The 19,992-nt window shown below is 35.1% G+C and overlaps 1 protein-coding gene across 1 annotated transcript in view; it reads right to left on the bottom strand.

The window, feature by feature from the left end:
* LOC111511011 (uncharacterized) overlaps positions 1–19,992 on the bottom strand; it is a 134,602-nt gene that overhangs the window by 25,020 nt on the left and 89,590 nt on the right. Inside the window, exons 3-5 of the mRNA XM_074177146.1 lie at positions 8,630–8,893; positions 497–596; positions 155–444 (exon numbers count right to left, since the gene is read on the bottom strand). Of these exons, the coding sequence (XP_074033247.1) occupies positions 155–444; positions 497–596; positions 8,630–8,893 (654 nt within the window). The remainder of the gene's footprint in view (positions 1–154; positions 445–496; positions 597–8,629; positions 8,894–19,992) is intronic.

The raw sequence follows: 19,992 nt of genomic DNA, 5'->3' as shown, positions 1-19,992 counted from the left end.
TTATTTCATTGCTATTTCGGTTTTTATACTCAGTATAAATTTAGCTAATGTTTTTAATTTTGTTGATTCTTTCAGGTATTTCAAATTATTTTATATCATATTTAGACAATAGAAGTCCGTACTAATTAAATGCACAATTTGTTGAAGAACTCACCTGTATTAAATTAGATGACAAATTTAGGTATCTCAAGTTAGTGAAGGCCTTCAACGCAACGCTCGGAAATTCACTGATGAAGTTTTCCGAGAGGTCGAGTAGTAGAAGATTATCACTTCCTTGAAAAACGTCGCTATTGAACCTGGCCAGTCTGTTATGAGCCAATTTCAAAAATTTCAACTTTTGCAGAGGCGAAAACGCACTGCTCTCAATGAGGGATATGAAATTATTGCTTAAATCTATGTACTCCAAATATTCTTGAGATTTGAAAGCTTGTGATTGGATGGTATCTGAAACAAAATGAAATCAATAAAATCGATCTAATTACGGTATTCACCTCACCTATTCGATTGTTTACTAATGATAACTTCCTCAGTGCCTTTGGTCCGTTCAATGATGTACTCGGAACTGCATTGAATCGGTTACTGTCTAAATACAGCTCCTGGAAATGGACGCAGTGGAAATAAATAGATATCTTTAGATGATTACATTATTATTGGAATACACAAGCACTATGAGTGGTGTCGGTGAGGAAGAGGTAATTCAGGGTGGTTTTGAATCGCTGTAGATTATATTCATGTCAAATTTCGGATAGGCTGCAACCCTCCGATTTTGAAAAAAAAAAGAGTTCAATTACGTATTTTGACGTGTAGATTACGAATCCGTAAAATAAAATCGGCGTTCTCCCTCATTTTCAAAGTAACAGCCCTACAAATTTCCGAAAAAAATTTAGCCTTCTTTTTACACAATGATATCAATTCCATATTGACATGTTTTAGTTCAATAATCAATATTTTTATATGAAAAACACCCAAAAAACGTTGATTGACAAAATATATGTAGATTCAATTATGTTGATACATGTATGGGAATTTTTTTATATTTCTAAATGTCCTTGAAAAATGCACATATTACATAACGATAAAAAAAGAAAAGAAGAAACGTACAAAATGGATTACCAGTTCAATAGTTAAGTCAGTTGAATAAATTAAAAATAATATGTATTTACAATTAAAAAAGCATCCCAGCAACTGTCAACTCAAAACTGAATATAAAAAAACGCTAAGTAAAATCATACAAAAATAAAAATTGAATATTATAAAAATAAAATAAATGAAATCCCGAATAATGCAAGTGATTTGTGGAAAACTATTGAAGAAATATGTAATAACAGGGAAAGAGTGCAAATAAATTGTATAAAAGATGATAATGGAACAATCGTAGATGACTTGAAAAAATATTTGATATATTCAACAAAACATATATTAAAACAGGTAAAGAACTATCAAATAGAATAACAAGGACAGCGAAACGAAAATTTAGTGAAAATATAAACAAAAATTCAATATATCTTTCTCCCACTAATCATTTAGAAGTAATAAGCATAATAAAACAACTGAAGAACCCTAAAGAGAGAATGCTCTAAAGTTAATCACAACGTACCCAAAGCAAAGAAAACAAGATGTTAAAATAAAAAATACATTCACCAGGAAAGAAAAGATAGAGTGCGGGGTGCCTCAAGGGACAGTATTAGACCCAATTTTATTTTGTACATATGGACTTTTTCAGATAAATAACTCGGGCAAAATTATCAGTTTCGCAGATGATACTGCAATATTTTATACGGGGAAAAGTTGGCAAGAAGTTAAAGAAAAAGCGGAAATAGGTCTGGAAGTAATAAAAGATTGGTTTGATTGCAGAAAATTGATCTTTAATATCGGAAAAACAGTTTTTATACCATTTCATAGCTACCAGTTTCCCCTCCCAGATTTCCATTCCATGACAATCCACAACCAACTTCAAATCAAGTCTGTAGCTCATCTTAAATATCTTGGAGTCATAATCGACTCTCATCTAAGATGGAATCACCAAGTTGATTACATCATAAGAAAATTAAGGTGCATCTTATATAAGTTTCGGCACTTTCAGGACATACTACATCTCAGTCATAAAAAACTTTATATTATAGCCTAGTGCAAAGCCGCATGACATATTGCATGACGGGTTGGGAAGGAGTTTCAAAAACGTATCTATGTCCACTAGAAGTCATTCAAAGGAGATTTCTAAATGTAATGTTTAATAAAAACATGAGCTATGCAACCGAATATTCTGGATCCTAGACAACTAATTCATAAATCTTTGCTCCTTAAACAATACAAGAAAAGAAGTGAACTCAACAAAATAACACATATGTATACGACGAGAAATAAAAACCGGTATTTCAGTGTCGTTGCTTTTCGAGTTCGGCTTTCAAACTCGAAAAGCAACGACACTGAAAACCTCAGCCGTGAAAGTCTAAACCATTTTGTCAAAAACCGGTAGATAACACCTTTTGTTGCAAAATCTATTGGACATATTGATTTCAATTTGAGAGCCACCGGGAATGATCAGAAAGTATTTATCTATTCATATTTTGATTTTTATGAAATTATTTTCCAGCAGCATGGCTGCATTAACCTTTCTCGATTTAATATCATTTCTGGAAACATGTGGATGTTACTTACTTTTATTTATGTCAAGACATAAATAAAAGTAAGTAACATCATTTGGAATTTTCCATCATGTATTTCTTTTTTCAATTTGTTAAGTCAAACACGAATTTTCTCTGACATTTTGTTATAAATCAAACATAACTATATATTTCCATAAACATCAACTATTTGTTTTTCAAAATTGTTAAACAAAGTTATATCAATTTTGACAACTATTAAGTCAATTTAAATTCAATCTTTTGACAAAAATTTTTTACAAACTTTCTACAATTATTTTATACAGTGTTCTTATTTTTATATTTACTGTAAGTATCAATATTAACCTTTTTCTGTTGAAATTAAACTAAATTGTTAGATAGCCCTGAAGAAGCTTTAAAATAAAGCGAAAGCTTGGCAAATATTGTAAATGAAAACCGTTTTTTCGAAAGTTTTCACATTATTTGACTAATATATATATATATATATATATATATATATATATATATATATATATATATATATATATATATATATATATATATATATATATATATATACACTTGGCTGCACCGCGTTGATGAGGCCAATAGCCAGAAACACGTTTCCGCGGTTTGCCCTCCTTTTTGGAATGTTATGTCCACTAATTGTGTCGTTTTTGATTTGTATACCATACACACTCAATAAAATCTTCTTTGTCTGTATTTATATCCTGGACCCGGATGTCACGCAGGTAGCTATAGCTGCCTACGTGGTCATGTTAGATGTAGCCTGGGAATTCTAGGTCTTCTAACTGGAACCACAAATGTGCGATTGGCTCCTGTTGTTGACTTCGTGCATATGCGTTGTTTCCTGCTTTTGGCAAACAAGTGTTACCCATCTTTAAACTTGGCTGCACCGCGCTGATGTGGCCAATGGCCAGAAACACGTGTCCGCGGTTTGCCCCCCCCTTTTTGGAATGTTATGCCCACTAATTGTGTCGTTCTAGATTTGTATATCATACACACTCGATAAAATCTTCTTTGTCTGTATTTATATCCTGGACCCGGATGTCACGCAGGTAGCTACAGCTGCCTACGTGGTCATGTTAGATGTAGCCTGGGAATTCTAGGTCTTCTAACTGGAACCACAAATGTGCGGTTAGCTCCTGTTGTTGACTCGGTGCATATGTGTTGTTTCCTGCTTCCGGCAAACAAGTGTTACGCATCTTTACACTTGGCTGCACCGCGCTGATGAGGCCAATAGCCAGAAACACGTTTTCGCAGTTTGCCCCCCTTTATGAAATGTTATGTCCACTAATTGTGTCGTTTTTGATTTGTATATCATACACACGCGATAAAATCTTCTTTGTCTGTATTTATATCCTAGATTCGGATGTCACGCAGGTAGCTATAGCTGCCTACGTGGTCATGTTAGATGTAGCCTGGAAATTCTAGGTCTTCCATCTGGAACCACAAATGTGCGGTTGGCTCCTGTTGTTGACTCCGTGCATATGTATTGTTTCCTGCTTTCGGCAAACAAGTGTTACCCATCTTTACACTTGGCTGCACCGCGCTGATGAGGCCAATAGCTAGAAATACGTGTCCGCGGTTTGCACCCCCTTTTTGGAGTGTTATGTACACTAATTGTGTCGTTTTTGATTTGTATATCATATACACTCGATAAAATCTTCTTTGTCTGTATATATATATATATATATATATATATATATATATATATATATATATATATAATCGAGAAAGGTTAATGCAGTCAAGCTGCTGGAAAATAATTCCATGAAAATCAAAAGATAAATAGATTAGTACTTTTTGATCATTCCCATATTGATTTCAATTTAAGAGCCACCGGTATACAGCTGTTTCAGCCTATTGGCATCGTCAGTACCGGCAGGCGGTCCTCGATTGAAGACAAAATGAGAAAAAACCAATCGAGGACCGCCTGCCCGGTACTGACGATGCCCAATAGGCTGAAACAGCCGTATACCGGTGGCTCTTAAATTGAAATCAATATGGGAATGATCAAAAAGTACTAATCTATTTATCTTTATATATATATATATATATATATATATATATATATATATATATATATATATATATATATATATATATATATATATATATATATATATGTGTGTGTGTGTTTTATTATATTTTATGATTGTATACCCACGCAGAAGTATTCATTCTTTCAAAGGATTGATTTAATATTTATTCTAATGCTTTATCAGTATATTGTGTACCGCTCACTGTATGTATTTTATTGAATAAATATTATTATTATTCACTTTCTGGTATCGTCTTCATTCAACGGTTATATACTGTAATGACATTTCGGTTGGAAATTGTCACCAACTACTATTCAACATTCGAATGATTTGAATGGAAGAAATCAATCCATTTTGAAAGAAGGAACTCTATACATAGATGTGTAGATCATACAAAAAAGTAACTTTCAGACACAAACTGGAAGAAAAAGCTCTCTCGTGTAGGAATTTTGTGAATGATATCTAACTCGATTCCATACGAATGTTTGGAATACAAAATATATTTCTTGTATCAAGATGAAGAAGTAGAATATCAAAAACATTTTTCCCAAAAATTAATCTCAACTAAAAATATACCCTTTCAATTTAAATGTAATTCTCTATTCAATTCAAATAGGGATGTTAGCAGCAACAATACGTTGTACCAGTTGCAATGAAGAATACAAATTGCATTATGATGCTCGGTTGTGCAGATGTTATAAAAAAGTAAAAGTTGATATATTCGAGAAAAGATGAAATCCACAATTATGATTTCACTATAACTGACAGAAAGAACATATATTTTTAATTCCGCCTAACATTGAAAAGGGTAATAATGTTCATTAAATATTGTTTGTTTATTCAGCATCCCAGAAAAAAATTTGTATTGAATGGGCTCATAAGCTGTGATTGGTTCGAGTAAATATTGCAGAGAAGTAAAATATATGTTTTTTCAAGGTGAAGTGTATTACATTAAATATCATTTTAGGTTTGTTCGAAATGGCATGGAAAAAACTTTTTCAAATTGGGTGGAATTGGCGAAATCGTTGAAATTTACGAAGCTTAATTTAGAAAGAGAAAATATAGTAGAGGACGAGTGGTAGAGAGATAATGGCTTTTATGAAAACACTGCGTGCGGCGAATAGCCGCCAAACTCTGACGCGGAACGTTTCCATCACACTTGCGAGTCCAGGAGTGCTGCTGACCACCAAACAGCACTGCCTTGATATGTTAGGAATGTTAGTGGCTACCAAGAAGTCACTAGTGCGGTGAGTGGGAAGTATCGCGGAAAACCTCAGGTTCTGCGAGAAACCTTCTCGCTTATTCCAAGAGCCTCTGCGTGTTGTGGATAATCCGTCGTCCGCTGATCATATAGAATCCTTCTAGAAGGACATCTATGAACAACCGCAGCCACTCAATTTAGACGCTCCAGCCTTAGTGCAGTTCGAAGCTTTCGGCAGAGAACTTCGACAGCCTGAGCTCAATGACCTGCGCAACACGATAACCCCGGATAACGTTCAAAGAGCCCTTGTGGGTTCCAAAAACTCCAGGTCGATTTGATGGAAAAAACTACCAATCACCCACCGCCATCTGGCCAGAATTTTCAACTCATGGCTTGACGGAGAGCAGCCGATTCCGGATTGATTGAACGAGGGGGGCCGTTTTCAACCCAAGAAGCAGAGATTTATCGATTCCTAAGAATTACAGATTGATAACATGCTTAAATTCGTGTCAAAGAGAGGAGTCGCTGGATGTGAAGAGAACCTACTCATCGATAGATGTGTAACGCAGGACACGATACAGTATAAGCGTAACCTCTCTATGGCATGGATCGATTACCGTAGCATTTGATACAATATCGCATGAGTTCATCTTGCATTTGTCCAGATGTCTTGCGGTACCCGACAAAATAGTGAGATGCATTGAACAACTGGTACCACTTTGGCGAATTCGCTTCACCATAACATCTGGTCAAGCAAGAGTCCAAACAGGGTGGGTCACTTTAAGAAGAGGTGTATTTCAGGGCGATTCCCTCAGTCCCCTTCTCTTATGCATCTCACTATTGCCATTATCCGTTGCGCTCAGAAATACTCGAGGGTATAACTGTGACACCCCTGAAAACCGGACGCACTAGGTCTCCCATTTGTTTTATATGGATGATCTTAAACGTTATGCCTCTAGAGAAAAGGATCTCCATCAGTCCTTGAGGATTGTGAGGGAGTACACGCATGGTAGCGGTATGAAATTCAGGATAGACAAAGTATTTTAAATAATTTGTGACTTGTTACATTGGACTTGAAGTTAAACATTTGAAATTATTCCTATGTGAAACGGTTTATTCTCATACAGTGATGTATTATGTCTGTGAAGTCTTAGATAATTGCCATGTCTGGTACAGTAACCATAATTTTCGTATTTGTAATGCACTGTTTGGAACCTTTGGTGTAGTAATGAATATTACTGGAGTTTTTTCCTAACACCAAAGCGTTATTTCAAAACCTCGACACGTGTTTCGATTACCAAGTGATCATCTCCAAGAGGAAGATCAAACTTGAGAAAGATTAAACTTGAAGATGATCACTTGGTGATCGAAACACTTGTCGAGGTGTTGACATCACGGTTTGATGTTTACAAAAAACTCCCGTAATATTCATGATTCTCGTTTTTTTTATCACATTATTTCACATTATCACATTATCACGTTATTTTTTATCACAAATATACTGGAGAATGTTAAAATTTTATGTTCACAAAAATATCTTTTACATGAGTCTCTTGGGGGAATATTAGTCTGTTTTTTTTTTGTGTGACGAATGTACTCTTGGCAATATGTGTATTGCCCCACAAGACAATATGAAAAGTTGATAATTTTGCTAACTCGTAGGCAGTATCTTTATGAAACTAAGCGGTAGAAGATTGGACATTGAAATGGGGTTTGTATTTTTGATATTCAATTCATATTTTTCAGTAACTCTTCAATATATTATGAGCATGTCAACGTTCTCAATAAAAAGATCATTGACAGTAGTAATAATTTCTAGAGTATCTAGTAATATAGCTATAGGAGTTCTGGCTCATTCCTTATGAAAAAAACACGTACGAATTTGAGTATGTTCATTCTGACAAGTTTTGGACCTCAGACCCAGTTCACACGGAAGGAATGAAGGTCCGCGCCTCGTCTCTGCCAGACGTCCATTCTGTGTGAATTGGGCGTTAAACTTTTAGAGCCCACTCCTCCACTTTTGGCCGAGGAGTGAAGCAGTCTCCCAAGGAGGACCACGCTCCGAATCTCATTCCATCCTTCTCTGCATCGATTACGTCACACGTTTCTCCCTCTCACTATCTGAAACACACATAACTCGAGGTGGGTGTTCCACAAGGTTCCGATCGGATGTCATGAAATTGCAAGAAAGTTCAGCCCGATAAGAAAATACATGGGATTTTGAGCTCGGAACAAGTTTATTCATCTATTGGATTTGAATTTCCCGCTGTACGCGCGGTAGATTCTGATTGATCTACTGTATGACGGCAAAAATGAAGGAGTGGGCTCTAAAAGTTTAAGGCCCAATTCACACAGAATGGACGTCTGGCAGAGACGAGGCGCGGACTTTTATTCCTTCCGTGTAAACTGGGTCAGACCCAGTCCAAAAAAGCCAGAATGAACCTTTCCAAATTTGCACGTGTTTTTCCATAAGGAATGAGCTAGAACTATTATAGCTGAAATACTGTATCTGTTAATTTATCACTTCTTCCAATGGTAACTAGAATGAAATTTCCATTAAGTTTTCCAAATTTATTGAGGTAAATAAAATGAATATATAAATTCATCATCGATATATACATTCATCGTGTAATATTCGAAAAAAAAAATTGAAAAAAAGGCCACAAATATCCATCAAAATTGAAAAAGTGATGGAAAAATTGAGTATTTATTTTTTGCTAAGTTCCTTTTCCAACCCTGAACTGTTGAAATCTACTCACCTGGAGGTTATCGCACCCTTCTAGGATTCCTTCTTCAACCGCTCGTATACTATTCCCACTCAAGTCCAATAACTGAAGATGAGTCAGACCACGCAATTCTGTTGTTGAGAATATTGGATTCAAAGTATCCCCCAGAAGATTATCTGCCAATCTAAGTTCGACTAAAGTTGCTTGAAGACTCAAAAGCAATCTATCCGTCAACCTCCTCAAAGAATTTCCTGAAAGATCTATACTTCGGAGAGGAAGGTCTGTTGACGAGTAAACCTGCAAATAATTGTCAAATAAGAATACTTAGTGGTTTCAACTAAAATGTCTCATTTTGTAAATGTTGATAAAACATTCATAAAGTGTATTTCATTAAAATGTATTCATTCTATAAATTGTTTTGGAAATCGATCCAAAAAACCAACAAGGAATAAAATTTTCATTAACAGTCTGTTATTTGCGGAAGCGCATATTTATTATTTGTTACTCGGAAATTACGACATAAAAACTTGAAATTTCGACATATGATGGAATTGGCCGAACCTGATAGAAATCCATAACGTATTCAAGAAACACTTCAATGTGTGATTTTCAATAAACAGTTTTACAAAAATGCAACACGTGTTTTGACATACAATGGTTTCTTTCACATATTCAATGCTTAATATTTTTATATATCTATTTTTGAGGGTAGATACCTACTCACCTGTTACACAATTCGAATTGATAGTTTTGAACATACTTTTGTGAATTTAATCAGATACCTATAGGATATCTACCGGGTTTCCCTCAGAAAAGTGATATGAGATTGTGTGGTAGTTGCAATAAAAGCATCATCTTCCATGAATATTACTGGAGTTTTTTCCCAACACCAAATCGTTATTTTCAACACCTCGACACATGTTTCGATAACGAAGTGATCATCTTCAACGAGGAAGATAAAACTAACTATCATAAAACTAACTAATCATCTTCTAGTCATGAAAGGTCGGCGGATCTTTCAGCTCTGTTACGCCAGCGACGCAATGCCAAAATTAGGTACTTTTTAGGTGCCGAAGTCAAAAATCAGGTGCTCTGTAACTTACACCGCAGAACAATACTCAAAGTTGCGTTGATAGAATTATGTAATGCTAGCAACACAATGAAAATAATAATGAAATAATGAATGTTAAGTTAACACTATTAGGTGCTTATTAAGTGCTAAACGGTGAGGATTGTCTAATTAATAAACATTCTAATTGATAAACAAAATCTTCCAATTTCGCTAAACAACAGATCTAAGAATCAGGTCTCTCGAAAACGAGGACGAATGCTCAATCAGGTATAAACTAAGCGTGGTAATATAAAGGGTTAATTAGGTGCTTGCAAGAAATTAAGATGAAAACGACCGCGAATAAGCGAACAAAATAATTCGAGATACCTGATACATAGACAATCAAAATAAAGTGATAATCAAGTGCTCACTAGATATTCATAGTAAACCTAGATTCTATAATGCATATGGATCTCATGGACCTGAAAACCACCATGACTGATGTACTGAGTCTTTATGGTATTTTCTCACTATCATGAGGGCATTAGAATAAAGTGCTAATTAGGTGCTCACTAGATATTTATAGTAATCCTAGATTCCATAATGCCTATGGGGCTTATGGATCTGAAAACCACTATGCCTGTTGGACTGAGTTCTTACAGTACGTTCCTCAATAAATAAGGGCATGAGAATAAAGTGCTAATTAGGTGTTCATTACATATCTATAGTAAATCTTGATTCCATAGTGAGATAGTGAGAAAATACCATACTCAGTACATCAATTATGGTGATTTGCAAGTCTATGAGCCCCATAGGTATTATAGAATCTAGGTTTACTATGAATATCTAGTGAGCACTTGATTAGCACTTTATTGATTGAGCATTCGTCCTCGATTTCGAGAGACCTGATTCTTAGATCTGTTGTTTAGCGAATTCGAAAGATTTTGTTTATTAATTGAAAAATTTCACGATCCTCACCATTTAGCCCTCAATAAGCACCTAATAGTGTTTCCTTAACATTCATTATTCAATAATTATTTTCATTGCGTTGCTAGCATTACATAATTCTATCAACGCAACTTTGAGTATTGTTTTGCTGTGTAAGTTACAGAGCACCTAATTTTTGACTCCGATACCTAAAAAGCACCTAAAAAGTACCTAATTTTGGCATTTTGTAAATGCGATCTTTGTACTTTGGGTCGCTGGCGTAACAGAGCTGAATCTTTCTTTCTAGATACCTACCAATGGATAATCTATCCATACAAAGGAAACCTTGAATGATTCACCATGTTCCATAACATTGAGATTGTTCGGAACTATTCTTGAAGATTCCACAACATTCTGAAATATTCCAGTACGTTCTGGAAATTGTGAAATATTTTGTCTAGGTGTTCTGAACTGTGCTATAAATTTCTAGAGCTCGAAACTTGCGGTCGTTACATTTACAAAAGTGTGCCCTTCAGATGGAATCGGTAACTTCCTTCTTGGATGAGGAATCCAAAGAGTTAACAAAGTATATAGGAATACTGTCGAACACTCTCGAATGTTCTGGACTGCTTTAGAACTTCTTAGAGGACGAAACTTCCAGCCTTTATGTCTTCAAAGGCACGCTCTTGAAAGAACAGGCAGATTCCTGATGAGAATCCATTCAATTCTTCAACCAAATTTCAGCTTGAGGTAGCTATTGTATAGCGAAACACGTATCTTAGTTTTCGTAAGTCCGTTATTTAGAGTAGATTAGTTGTTGTCCGCGGTTTTGCCCTCATAGAATTTAATTTGTCACATTAAGTTTCGTGACAGACCATTTTAAACAAATGAAGTTACAAAATTTTTTTATCAACCCAAAACTTCAGGTTTCCAACTTCAAAACTGACGAAATTCAATAAAATCTTTGAGCCCCTATTTTCCCCCTTGGGGGTGGAAATTCCCGATTTCCTTTCTTGATGCTTATTAACGCTATACAAAGAACCTACCTGTATATTTCAAAATTCTAGGTTCAGTAGCTTCGGATGTACGTTAATATGAGAGCGGGCAACTTTAAATATACATCGACTATAAAAATATGCCAACTGCACTAAGTAATGAATAGCTTCGAGAATCGAATTATGTTACCTATAAAAAATTCCCAAGACTAACACAACCATCACCGACCACGCGTCCGCCCGCATCTAGGTCGCGTTCTCGGCGATGGCGCTTCATTACTCAGAGTGCCCCTCTACCCTCACGTATCGTCCCCCGTCGTCTCACAGTAGACGCGACGCGTAATGGCTTACTGCGTTGCGTCAAGTTATTCTTACCGTGATAACTTTCAAACGATTCGTCCAAATTACGTGTAAAAAAGTGTATCTATATTAAATACTTAAAACGACAATTGTATCAGTTTTTATAAGAATTTCACAGATATTTTTAAATGTGCATTGTGAAGATAGCTCTCAAGGAGCAAGAATGTTTCTGACTCACTTAATACTCATCGTTATATTGTGACCAAAATTATACATACATTTATCCAAACTTTCACATTTATAATATTAGTATAGATAGTATAGATTGGGTCAGTTGGTTTGAAAAGGCCAAAGCTTAAAGTCGAAAATTCTAGTCCTAATATCTTCAAAATCATGCTTATAGTTGAAAATGGGATTTTTTCATGGTAGGAGGATAAAGGGCTACCACAACATATATTCTTTGATTGTTGCACAGTGATCTGGCACGTTCCGGGATTTTCCAGAACGTTCCATACTATTTCGGAAAATTTCACAAAAAAGTGCTTGTGAAATGTTAAGACAAGCGTCAAAACATCGAAGTACATCATTGATGATGATAGTGTTCCATGTAAGTGATATTTTATATTAGGTATTACTGTTTCCTATATTAAATTGTGCAACATTGCTAGGAATATCTGTTTCTATTCCATAACGAATGTTTTTAGTACGAACTGAATGGGAAATTTTGATTTTCGTGTAATTTTATGTGCATATGAAAGTAATTGTTTCGAAATGATGTTTTTCTTTCGAGTAATTCAATGTAGTTGTTTATAAATGCATTTTTCTTCTTGTTTGTATCTGAAAGAAACTTTCAGATCTACACACGATCTACACAGTCTATTTTGAACTCAATTTTTATCTTCCTGTCCTCAAAAACTTCCCTCACCTGAAGAATATCCTCCTTTCAATTTAAAAAGTGGTTATAATTTGAAATCGAGTAGTTAGAATATCGTACAAAGTGTACAGTGTGTCCAAGAGAAGGAAGACCAGCATGGGAAAATCAGAAACAGGAATAAAAGCAATTTTATATTTCGAAAAAATTGTTCATTACAGAGCTTGTTTTAGAGACGTTTTGAAATTCAAGATATTTTGAATATGTGTAATGCATTAGTGAAATAAATTCCAAAGAGACTAACTTATTCGGATGACTTCTTTTTCCAGCTCTATCAGGATAGCATCGCAAATCAAGCAAAATTTCAAAAAAAACATCAGTTTGTAGCTAAATAGTTGCTAATTAATTGCCAAAACAACGATTTTGTTGCTCGTGCCGATCCCTAGAAATCGCAAATAATGCTATTGTGATATAAAGGTAGCAAAGGTAGCACAATAAATTCTATACTTTTCTTATGATCTTTACAGAAGATTTAGTTTCTATTTACCGGTCCGTATAAAAACGTACAATTTGTGATGGTTTCTCTAAGACGAAACATTGAATTGAAAATTTGTAAGCGCCATCTTGTTCAACTGATGAAGTAATAATAAGAAAGTGTTTTTGTTTTAAAATTATCACCGTAAATAACGTAATTAAAATGAAACTAGCGAACTTTCGTTCTTTTCGAATACATTCGGAACTGATCGGAATATTTTGAATTTTTAAACGTCATTCAAATCAGCTCTGAAATGAGCAACCTTTTTTTTATTCACCCATCTTGGTATCTCTCACGGTATCCTTTCAATGTGTACGAAGCGAAACTATTTTTGAAACTTTCCCCTTACATATCGACATTCAAATCAGTATTGTTCAGTATTTATTATCAATAGCATTCTTGATGTTGGACGAGAGCAATACCATTTACGTCTACTAACCTTTAAATGTCATGGGTCGTCAGAAACTGTTTTAAGAACCCGCTTATTACAATTCAATAAAATGATGACCGTCTTTTCAAGTAGTTAGTTTGCCTGTCCTTGATCTATGAATTATTAGCGAAAATATTATCTAACCCTGTTCGTCTACTACGTACATAGAATGCGATTTTGATCCATTTTGTTCAAATAATATTATACTTACAATGCACTTCCTCATATCAATAAAACATGTGTGCGAGTATCCTTCTAACTGATAAAATGAGTCTTTACGTCTCCCGTCTCCATAACAAAGTTAGTTTTGTTACGTCTTTATAACAATGTCACACAAAGTCAGTGAGCAAGCCCTATCAGGCTAGCAAGGCGAATCCAGCAAAATTGCAAAAAGAAATACATCAATTTGTAGCTAATGAGTTGCTAATTAGTTGCCAAAACAACGATTTTGTTGCTCGTGCCGATCCCTAAAAATCGCAAATAATGCTATCGTGATATCAAGGTAGCAAGGTTACTCAATAAATAATACAATTTTCCTTTGATCTTTACAGAATATTTAATTGCTATTCAGTTGCTAAACCTTGGATATAGCGAAAAAATTTTAAATAATTTGTTGCTCAGCAGAAGGAAACTCAAATACACCTTGAGTATCAGCAAGAAAATAGTTAAAACCGATCGGCCGATTTTTAATTCTTTTTTTCATTTTCCTCATTCTTACTACCTTGAAACTGCATTTCTTTGGAATGCTATCTTGAAACTGGTTTTCCTTAGAATAAAAAAAGTTTCAAATTTGTTGCTCACTAGGAGTTTACTCAAATACACCTTGAGTATTAGCAACAAAGTAGTTGAAATCGATCGGCAGATTTTTAAAAATTTTGAATCGGCCGATTTTAATTTTTTTTTTTCTATTTTCCACGTTCTTGCTATTTCGAAACTGGTTTTCCTTAGAATAAAAAGTGTTTCAAATACATCTTGAGTATCAGCAACAAAATAATTGAAACCGATCGGCCGATTTTATTTTTATTTTTTTAAATTTTCTTCGTTCTTGCTATCTTGAAACTGGTTTTCCTTGGAATGAAAAGTGTTTCAAATTTGTTACACACTAGGAGTATACTCAAATACACTTTGAATATCAGCAACAAAATAGTTGAAACTGATTGGCGATTTTCATTTTTTTTCCATTTTCCACGTTCTTGCTATCTTGAAACTGGTTTTCCTTAGAATAAAAAGTGTCTCAAATGTCTTGCTCGCCAGGAGTATACTCAAATACACCTTGAGTATCAGCAACAAAATAGTTGAAACCGATAGGCCGATTTTTAATTCTTTTTTCATTTTCCTCGTTCTTGCTATCTTGAAATTGGTTTTCCTTAGAATAAAAAGTGTTTCAAATTTGTTGCTCATCAGGAGTATACTCAAATACACTTCGAGTATCAGCAACAAAATATTTGAAACCGATCGGCCGATTTTTGTTTTTTTTTCTTTTTCCTCGTTCTTGCTATCTTGAAACTGGTTTTCCTTAGAATGAAAAAATTTCAAATGTGTTGCTCACTAGAAGTTCACTCAAATACTCCTTGAGTATTAACAACAAAGTAGTTGAAATCGATCGGCAGATTTTAAAAAATTTTGAATCGGCGGAATTCAATTTTTTTTCTTCTTCTTTACACGTTCTTGCTATTTCGAAACTGGTTTTCCTTAGAATAAAAAGTATTTCAGATATATCTTGAGTCTCAGCAACAAAATAATTGAAACCGATCGGCCGATTTTATTTTTTTTTTTCATTTAAAATTTAAAATCGGCCGATCGGTTTCAACTATTTTGTTGCTGATTCTCAAGATGTATTTGAGTATACTCCTGGCAAGCAACAAATTTGAAACACTTTTTATTCTAAGGAACACCAATTTCAAGAAAGCAAGAACGAGGAAAATGAAAAAAAGAATTAAAAATGGGCTGATCGGTTTCAATTATTTTGTTGCTGATACTCAAGGTGTATTTGAGTATACTCCTGATGAGCAAAAAATTTGAAACACTTTTTATTCTAAGGAATATCAGTTTCAAGGTATCAAGAATGAGGAAAATGAAAAAAAAATAAAAATCGGTCGATCGGTTTCAACTATTTTGTTGCTGATACTCAAGGTGTATTCGGGTATACTCCTGGTGAGCAACACATTTGAAACACTCTTCATTCCAAGAAAACCAGTTTCAAGAAAGCAAGAACGGGAAAAAAAAATTCAAAAATCGGCTGATCGGTTTCAACTATTTTGTTGCTGATACTCAAGGTATATTTGAGTATCCTCCTGATGAGCAACAAATTTGAAACGCTTTTTTATTCCAAGGAAAACCAGTTTCAAGGTAGCAAGAACGAGTAAAATGAAAAAAAAAATTTAAATCGGTCGATTGGTTCCAACTATTTTGTTGCTGATACTCAAGGTGAATTTGAGTACCCCCCAGATGAGCAACAAATTCATAATACTCCGTATTTCAGAAAATACCGGTTTCAAGATAGCAAGAACAGGAAGAATTTGAAAAAATATTAAAAATCGGCCGATCAGGGCCAACTATTTTGTTGCTGATTCTCGGAGTGTATTTGAGTATCCTCCTGATGAGCATTTCATTCTCAGGAAAACCAGTATCAAAATAGCAAGATCGAGGAAAGAGAAAAAAAACTTTTAAATATCGACCGATCGGTTTCACCTTTTCACAACAAGGTGTTTTGAGTACCCTCCTATTGAGCAATAAATTTAAAATACTTTTCATTCCAAAGAAAAGCAGTTTCAAGGTAGCAAGAATGAGGAAACTGAAAAAAAAAATTGAAATCGGCCGATCGGTTTCAAATATTTGTTGCTGATACTTAAGGTGCATTTGAGTGTACTCCTGGTGAGCAACAAATTTGAAACACTTTTTATTCTGAGGAAAACCAGTTTCAAGATAGCAATAACGTGGAAAATAAAAAAAAATGAAAATCGGCCGATCGGTTTCAACTATTTTTTTGCTGTTACTGAAGGTGTATTTAAGTTTACTCTTGGTGAGCAACAAATTTAGAACATCTTCAATTCTAGGAAAAAACAGTTTCAAGATAGCAAGATCATAAAAAAGTTTAAAAAAAATATTCAATTTTTTTTTGCTATATCCAAGGTTTAGCAACTAAATATTCTGTGAAGATCAAAGGGAAAGTATATAATTTATTGAGTTACCTTGCTACCTTGATATCACGATAGCATTATATGCGATTTCTAAGGATCGGCACGAGCAACAAAATTGTTGTGTTGGCAACTAATTAACAACTAATTAGCTACAACTTGATGTATTTTTTTTGCAATTTTGCTGGATTCGCCTTGCTAGCCTGATAGGGCTCAGTGTGCATGCTTGAAGACTGGCTATAAATCTAATCATCCAGAGGAACAATTTGTTCAGGCCAGTCTCAACTCCCTACACTGTAGGTTAATGGACTGACACCTTTCAGAAAACAACTACTCCCCTGGCTAATACAACGAAGGGCTTTGGATTATAACCGACCGGTGTCTTCACTGAAGTTGTTCCTGCATATGCTGTTGGCGATACAACTGCCGCAATAGATTTTCAATTATTGGAATACACTTGCAGACCGATTTCGGGCTGTTTGGCCACTCGTCAGTGCAAGGTAGTGTCTATCATCAACATGAAGTCGATGATTTCTGATAATTGAGAATTGAATTTCAAGGCTGAAGCAGACAACAAACAACAGATTTGTCATCGCCCCATTTGCTTGTGAACGAGGTAACTAACAGCATATCCGAAACAATGGATAATAATAATTCGAAGATTGAATGGAGGATATGTCAACGAAATAATTACTCTAAAAAAATTACTATTGAAATTCAAAACACAGTGGGTTATAGCAAATAACTGCCGAAAAAAGTATTTTTCTCAAGATTCCTCACAAAGAAAATTCATGCAGTTGCTTATAGTTGGTCCAGAAGAAAGACGATCTTGCTGAATGCAACGGACTGATCACCTACAACCTTGCCGTAGTGCAAGATAGATCTTACCAAGATAACAGTACCTACCGTCTGATACTCGAATGATTTCATCGAAGCTTCTTCATATACACTGAACCTTCATCTGATACAAAAGGTGTTTTAACTATGATCCAAAATCTGTTAAGGTATCAGTCGTATGAGCATCGCTCAGGAATTGTTGAATTAAGGTGATCCAGGTTTGCTTAAAAGGGTCATAACTGGTGACGAGTCATGAGTATATGCATTTCATTAGTTTGGACTTCCATTGTCTATAATTATATAAAACGATTTAAATCCCTGAAACAATCAAGAAAATCAAAAAGATTAGCTGGAAAATAATAATTATATCAAGCATAAAAAATGCTTGATATAAAAGACGATTGTGAATACTAATAATCGAAACGTCGTGAAATAATTTGGCATGAAATCTTTTAATTTGAATTTTCATCTCTTGTTCAATTTTCAATTGTTGCTTGTATTTCTTTTTTCGTTGTAATTTTAGTTTTTTTTTTGCTTAATATAATTGTTATTCTTTTAGCGAATCTTTTCAATTTTATCGATTTTTTCAGGGATTTCAAATCATTTTATAATTTATCAGAAAATGGAAGTCCAAATTAATGAAATGAACCATGAAACATTGTCAACCATCTCCAAACAAATTATGAGTATATGGCTATAATATCGAAACCAAAGTCCAATCGTCCCAATGGAAGAAACCAGGAGAGCCAAGACCAAAAATAGCACGCCAAGTTCGATCAAGTGTCAAGCTTTTCCTCACTGATTTCTTCGACTACCATGGCGTAGTGCATCAGGAGTTTTTGCCACACGGTCGTTACGTCAATAAGGAGTATTACCTTGAAGTTATGCGCCATTTGCGAGAAGCAATACGAAGAAAACGTCTGGTATTGTGAAAAACAATTCATGGATTTTGCATCACGATAATGCACCTGCTCCCTTGTCATTGCTTTTTTGTAATTTTTGGTCAAAAACAACACCGTATTCATGCCTCAGCCACCGTATTCACCAGACTTGCCCCCCTAGGACTTTTTTCAGTTCCCAAGATTGAAGAGACCAATGGAAGGATGGCGGTTCGCGACGACTGAGGAGATAAAAACCGAGTCGTTGAGAAAGCTCAAGAACATACCAGAAAATTCATATTAGAACTGCTTCGAGGATTGGAAAAAACACTGAGGTGGACTACTTTGAAATAGGACAAAATTGAAATTGGTGAATAAATGAATATTTTTGAGAAAAATGAAAATTTGCCTTATTTTTTAAAGAGACAGCGTTATACAGGCCGTTTCTGTCACCACGTGGTAACGTTGCTATTACTATTCTGAAGCGTAACAGATATGAAGACGATTGAATTGGAAAAAAGGAAACTATCGTGAAAATAGGAAAAAATATTGTATTCAAAATGTACCGTGTCACCATCATTTTTTTTTAATACGAGCCAGTCTCTTTTTTACAAATATTGATAAAGAAATGGAATCGCAACTTATTGGTGTTATCACACTTGATATTTTTAAAGCATTTCATTCAAAATAACAACAATTTTTAATTACGGTCCTGTCGTTAGCTCTTTTGTGAATTGTTTTATTTTTTCAAAACTTATTCAACTATTGGCATACCTCAAACATTACCCAACAATTTCGATTATGAAATACCGCAAGGCATCGAATATTCGTATTTTTTCTTCTTGTAAATTTTTGTAGTAGAGTAGGAGACATCTTCTTCATATTGGCAGGTGTAAACCAAGGCTCGCCGAACACATTCTTTCTTTGGCAACTTTGAGGTGTCTCACGTTGGCCTCCGCGAAGGTTTTGGAAGAAGCAGCGATATTACTGTCGTTGCGTGGCTTCTTCAACCTTCTTGGGTTTCCCTCCGTGGAGGTACACAAGTGAAGGAACTTTCCCGCAGGGGCAGCTGGCCTTTATTCAATGCGGAGCTCTTGGCGCCCGACGTAGGAAGTTGGAGGTGATCTGCTATGTCCAGCCTCATTCCAAGCGGTAGATTGGTGTGAGCATTTCTGTGCATCCCTAGCCTCCGTCTCAGCCTCGGGATTGGTTTTTGTTTTTGTTGTTTCTGTTGATTCATTTATGGGTGTTCCCACGAGTAGCAAGGGAAGAGTTAGTCACCCCTGGCAGAGCCCCGCATTACCAGAGGTAGTCTGATTACCCTGCAGCCATTCAGCTGTCGGCACGATTCCTTACACCTCAGCTTGGGTAGGCTGGTCCACGGTGGCATGTTTTGCAAAGGTTTTCGGGGAGTTTTCGTTCCCATTACAGTATG

This window comes from Leptinotarsa decemlineata, unplaced genomic scaffold (genome assembly GCF_025532065.1).
Source record: "Leptinotarsa decemlineata unplaced genomic scaffold, Ldec_3_MD MMD2_tig00002159_RagTag_RagTag, whole genome shotgun sequence".
NCBI classification, from domain to species: Eukaryota; Metazoa; Arthropoda; class Insecta; order Coleoptera; family Chrysomelidae; genus Leptinotarsa; species Leptinotarsa decemlineata.
The sequence above is the reverse complement of the archived record's forward strand: the minus strand, read 5'-3'. Positions and strand labels throughout refer to the sequence as shown.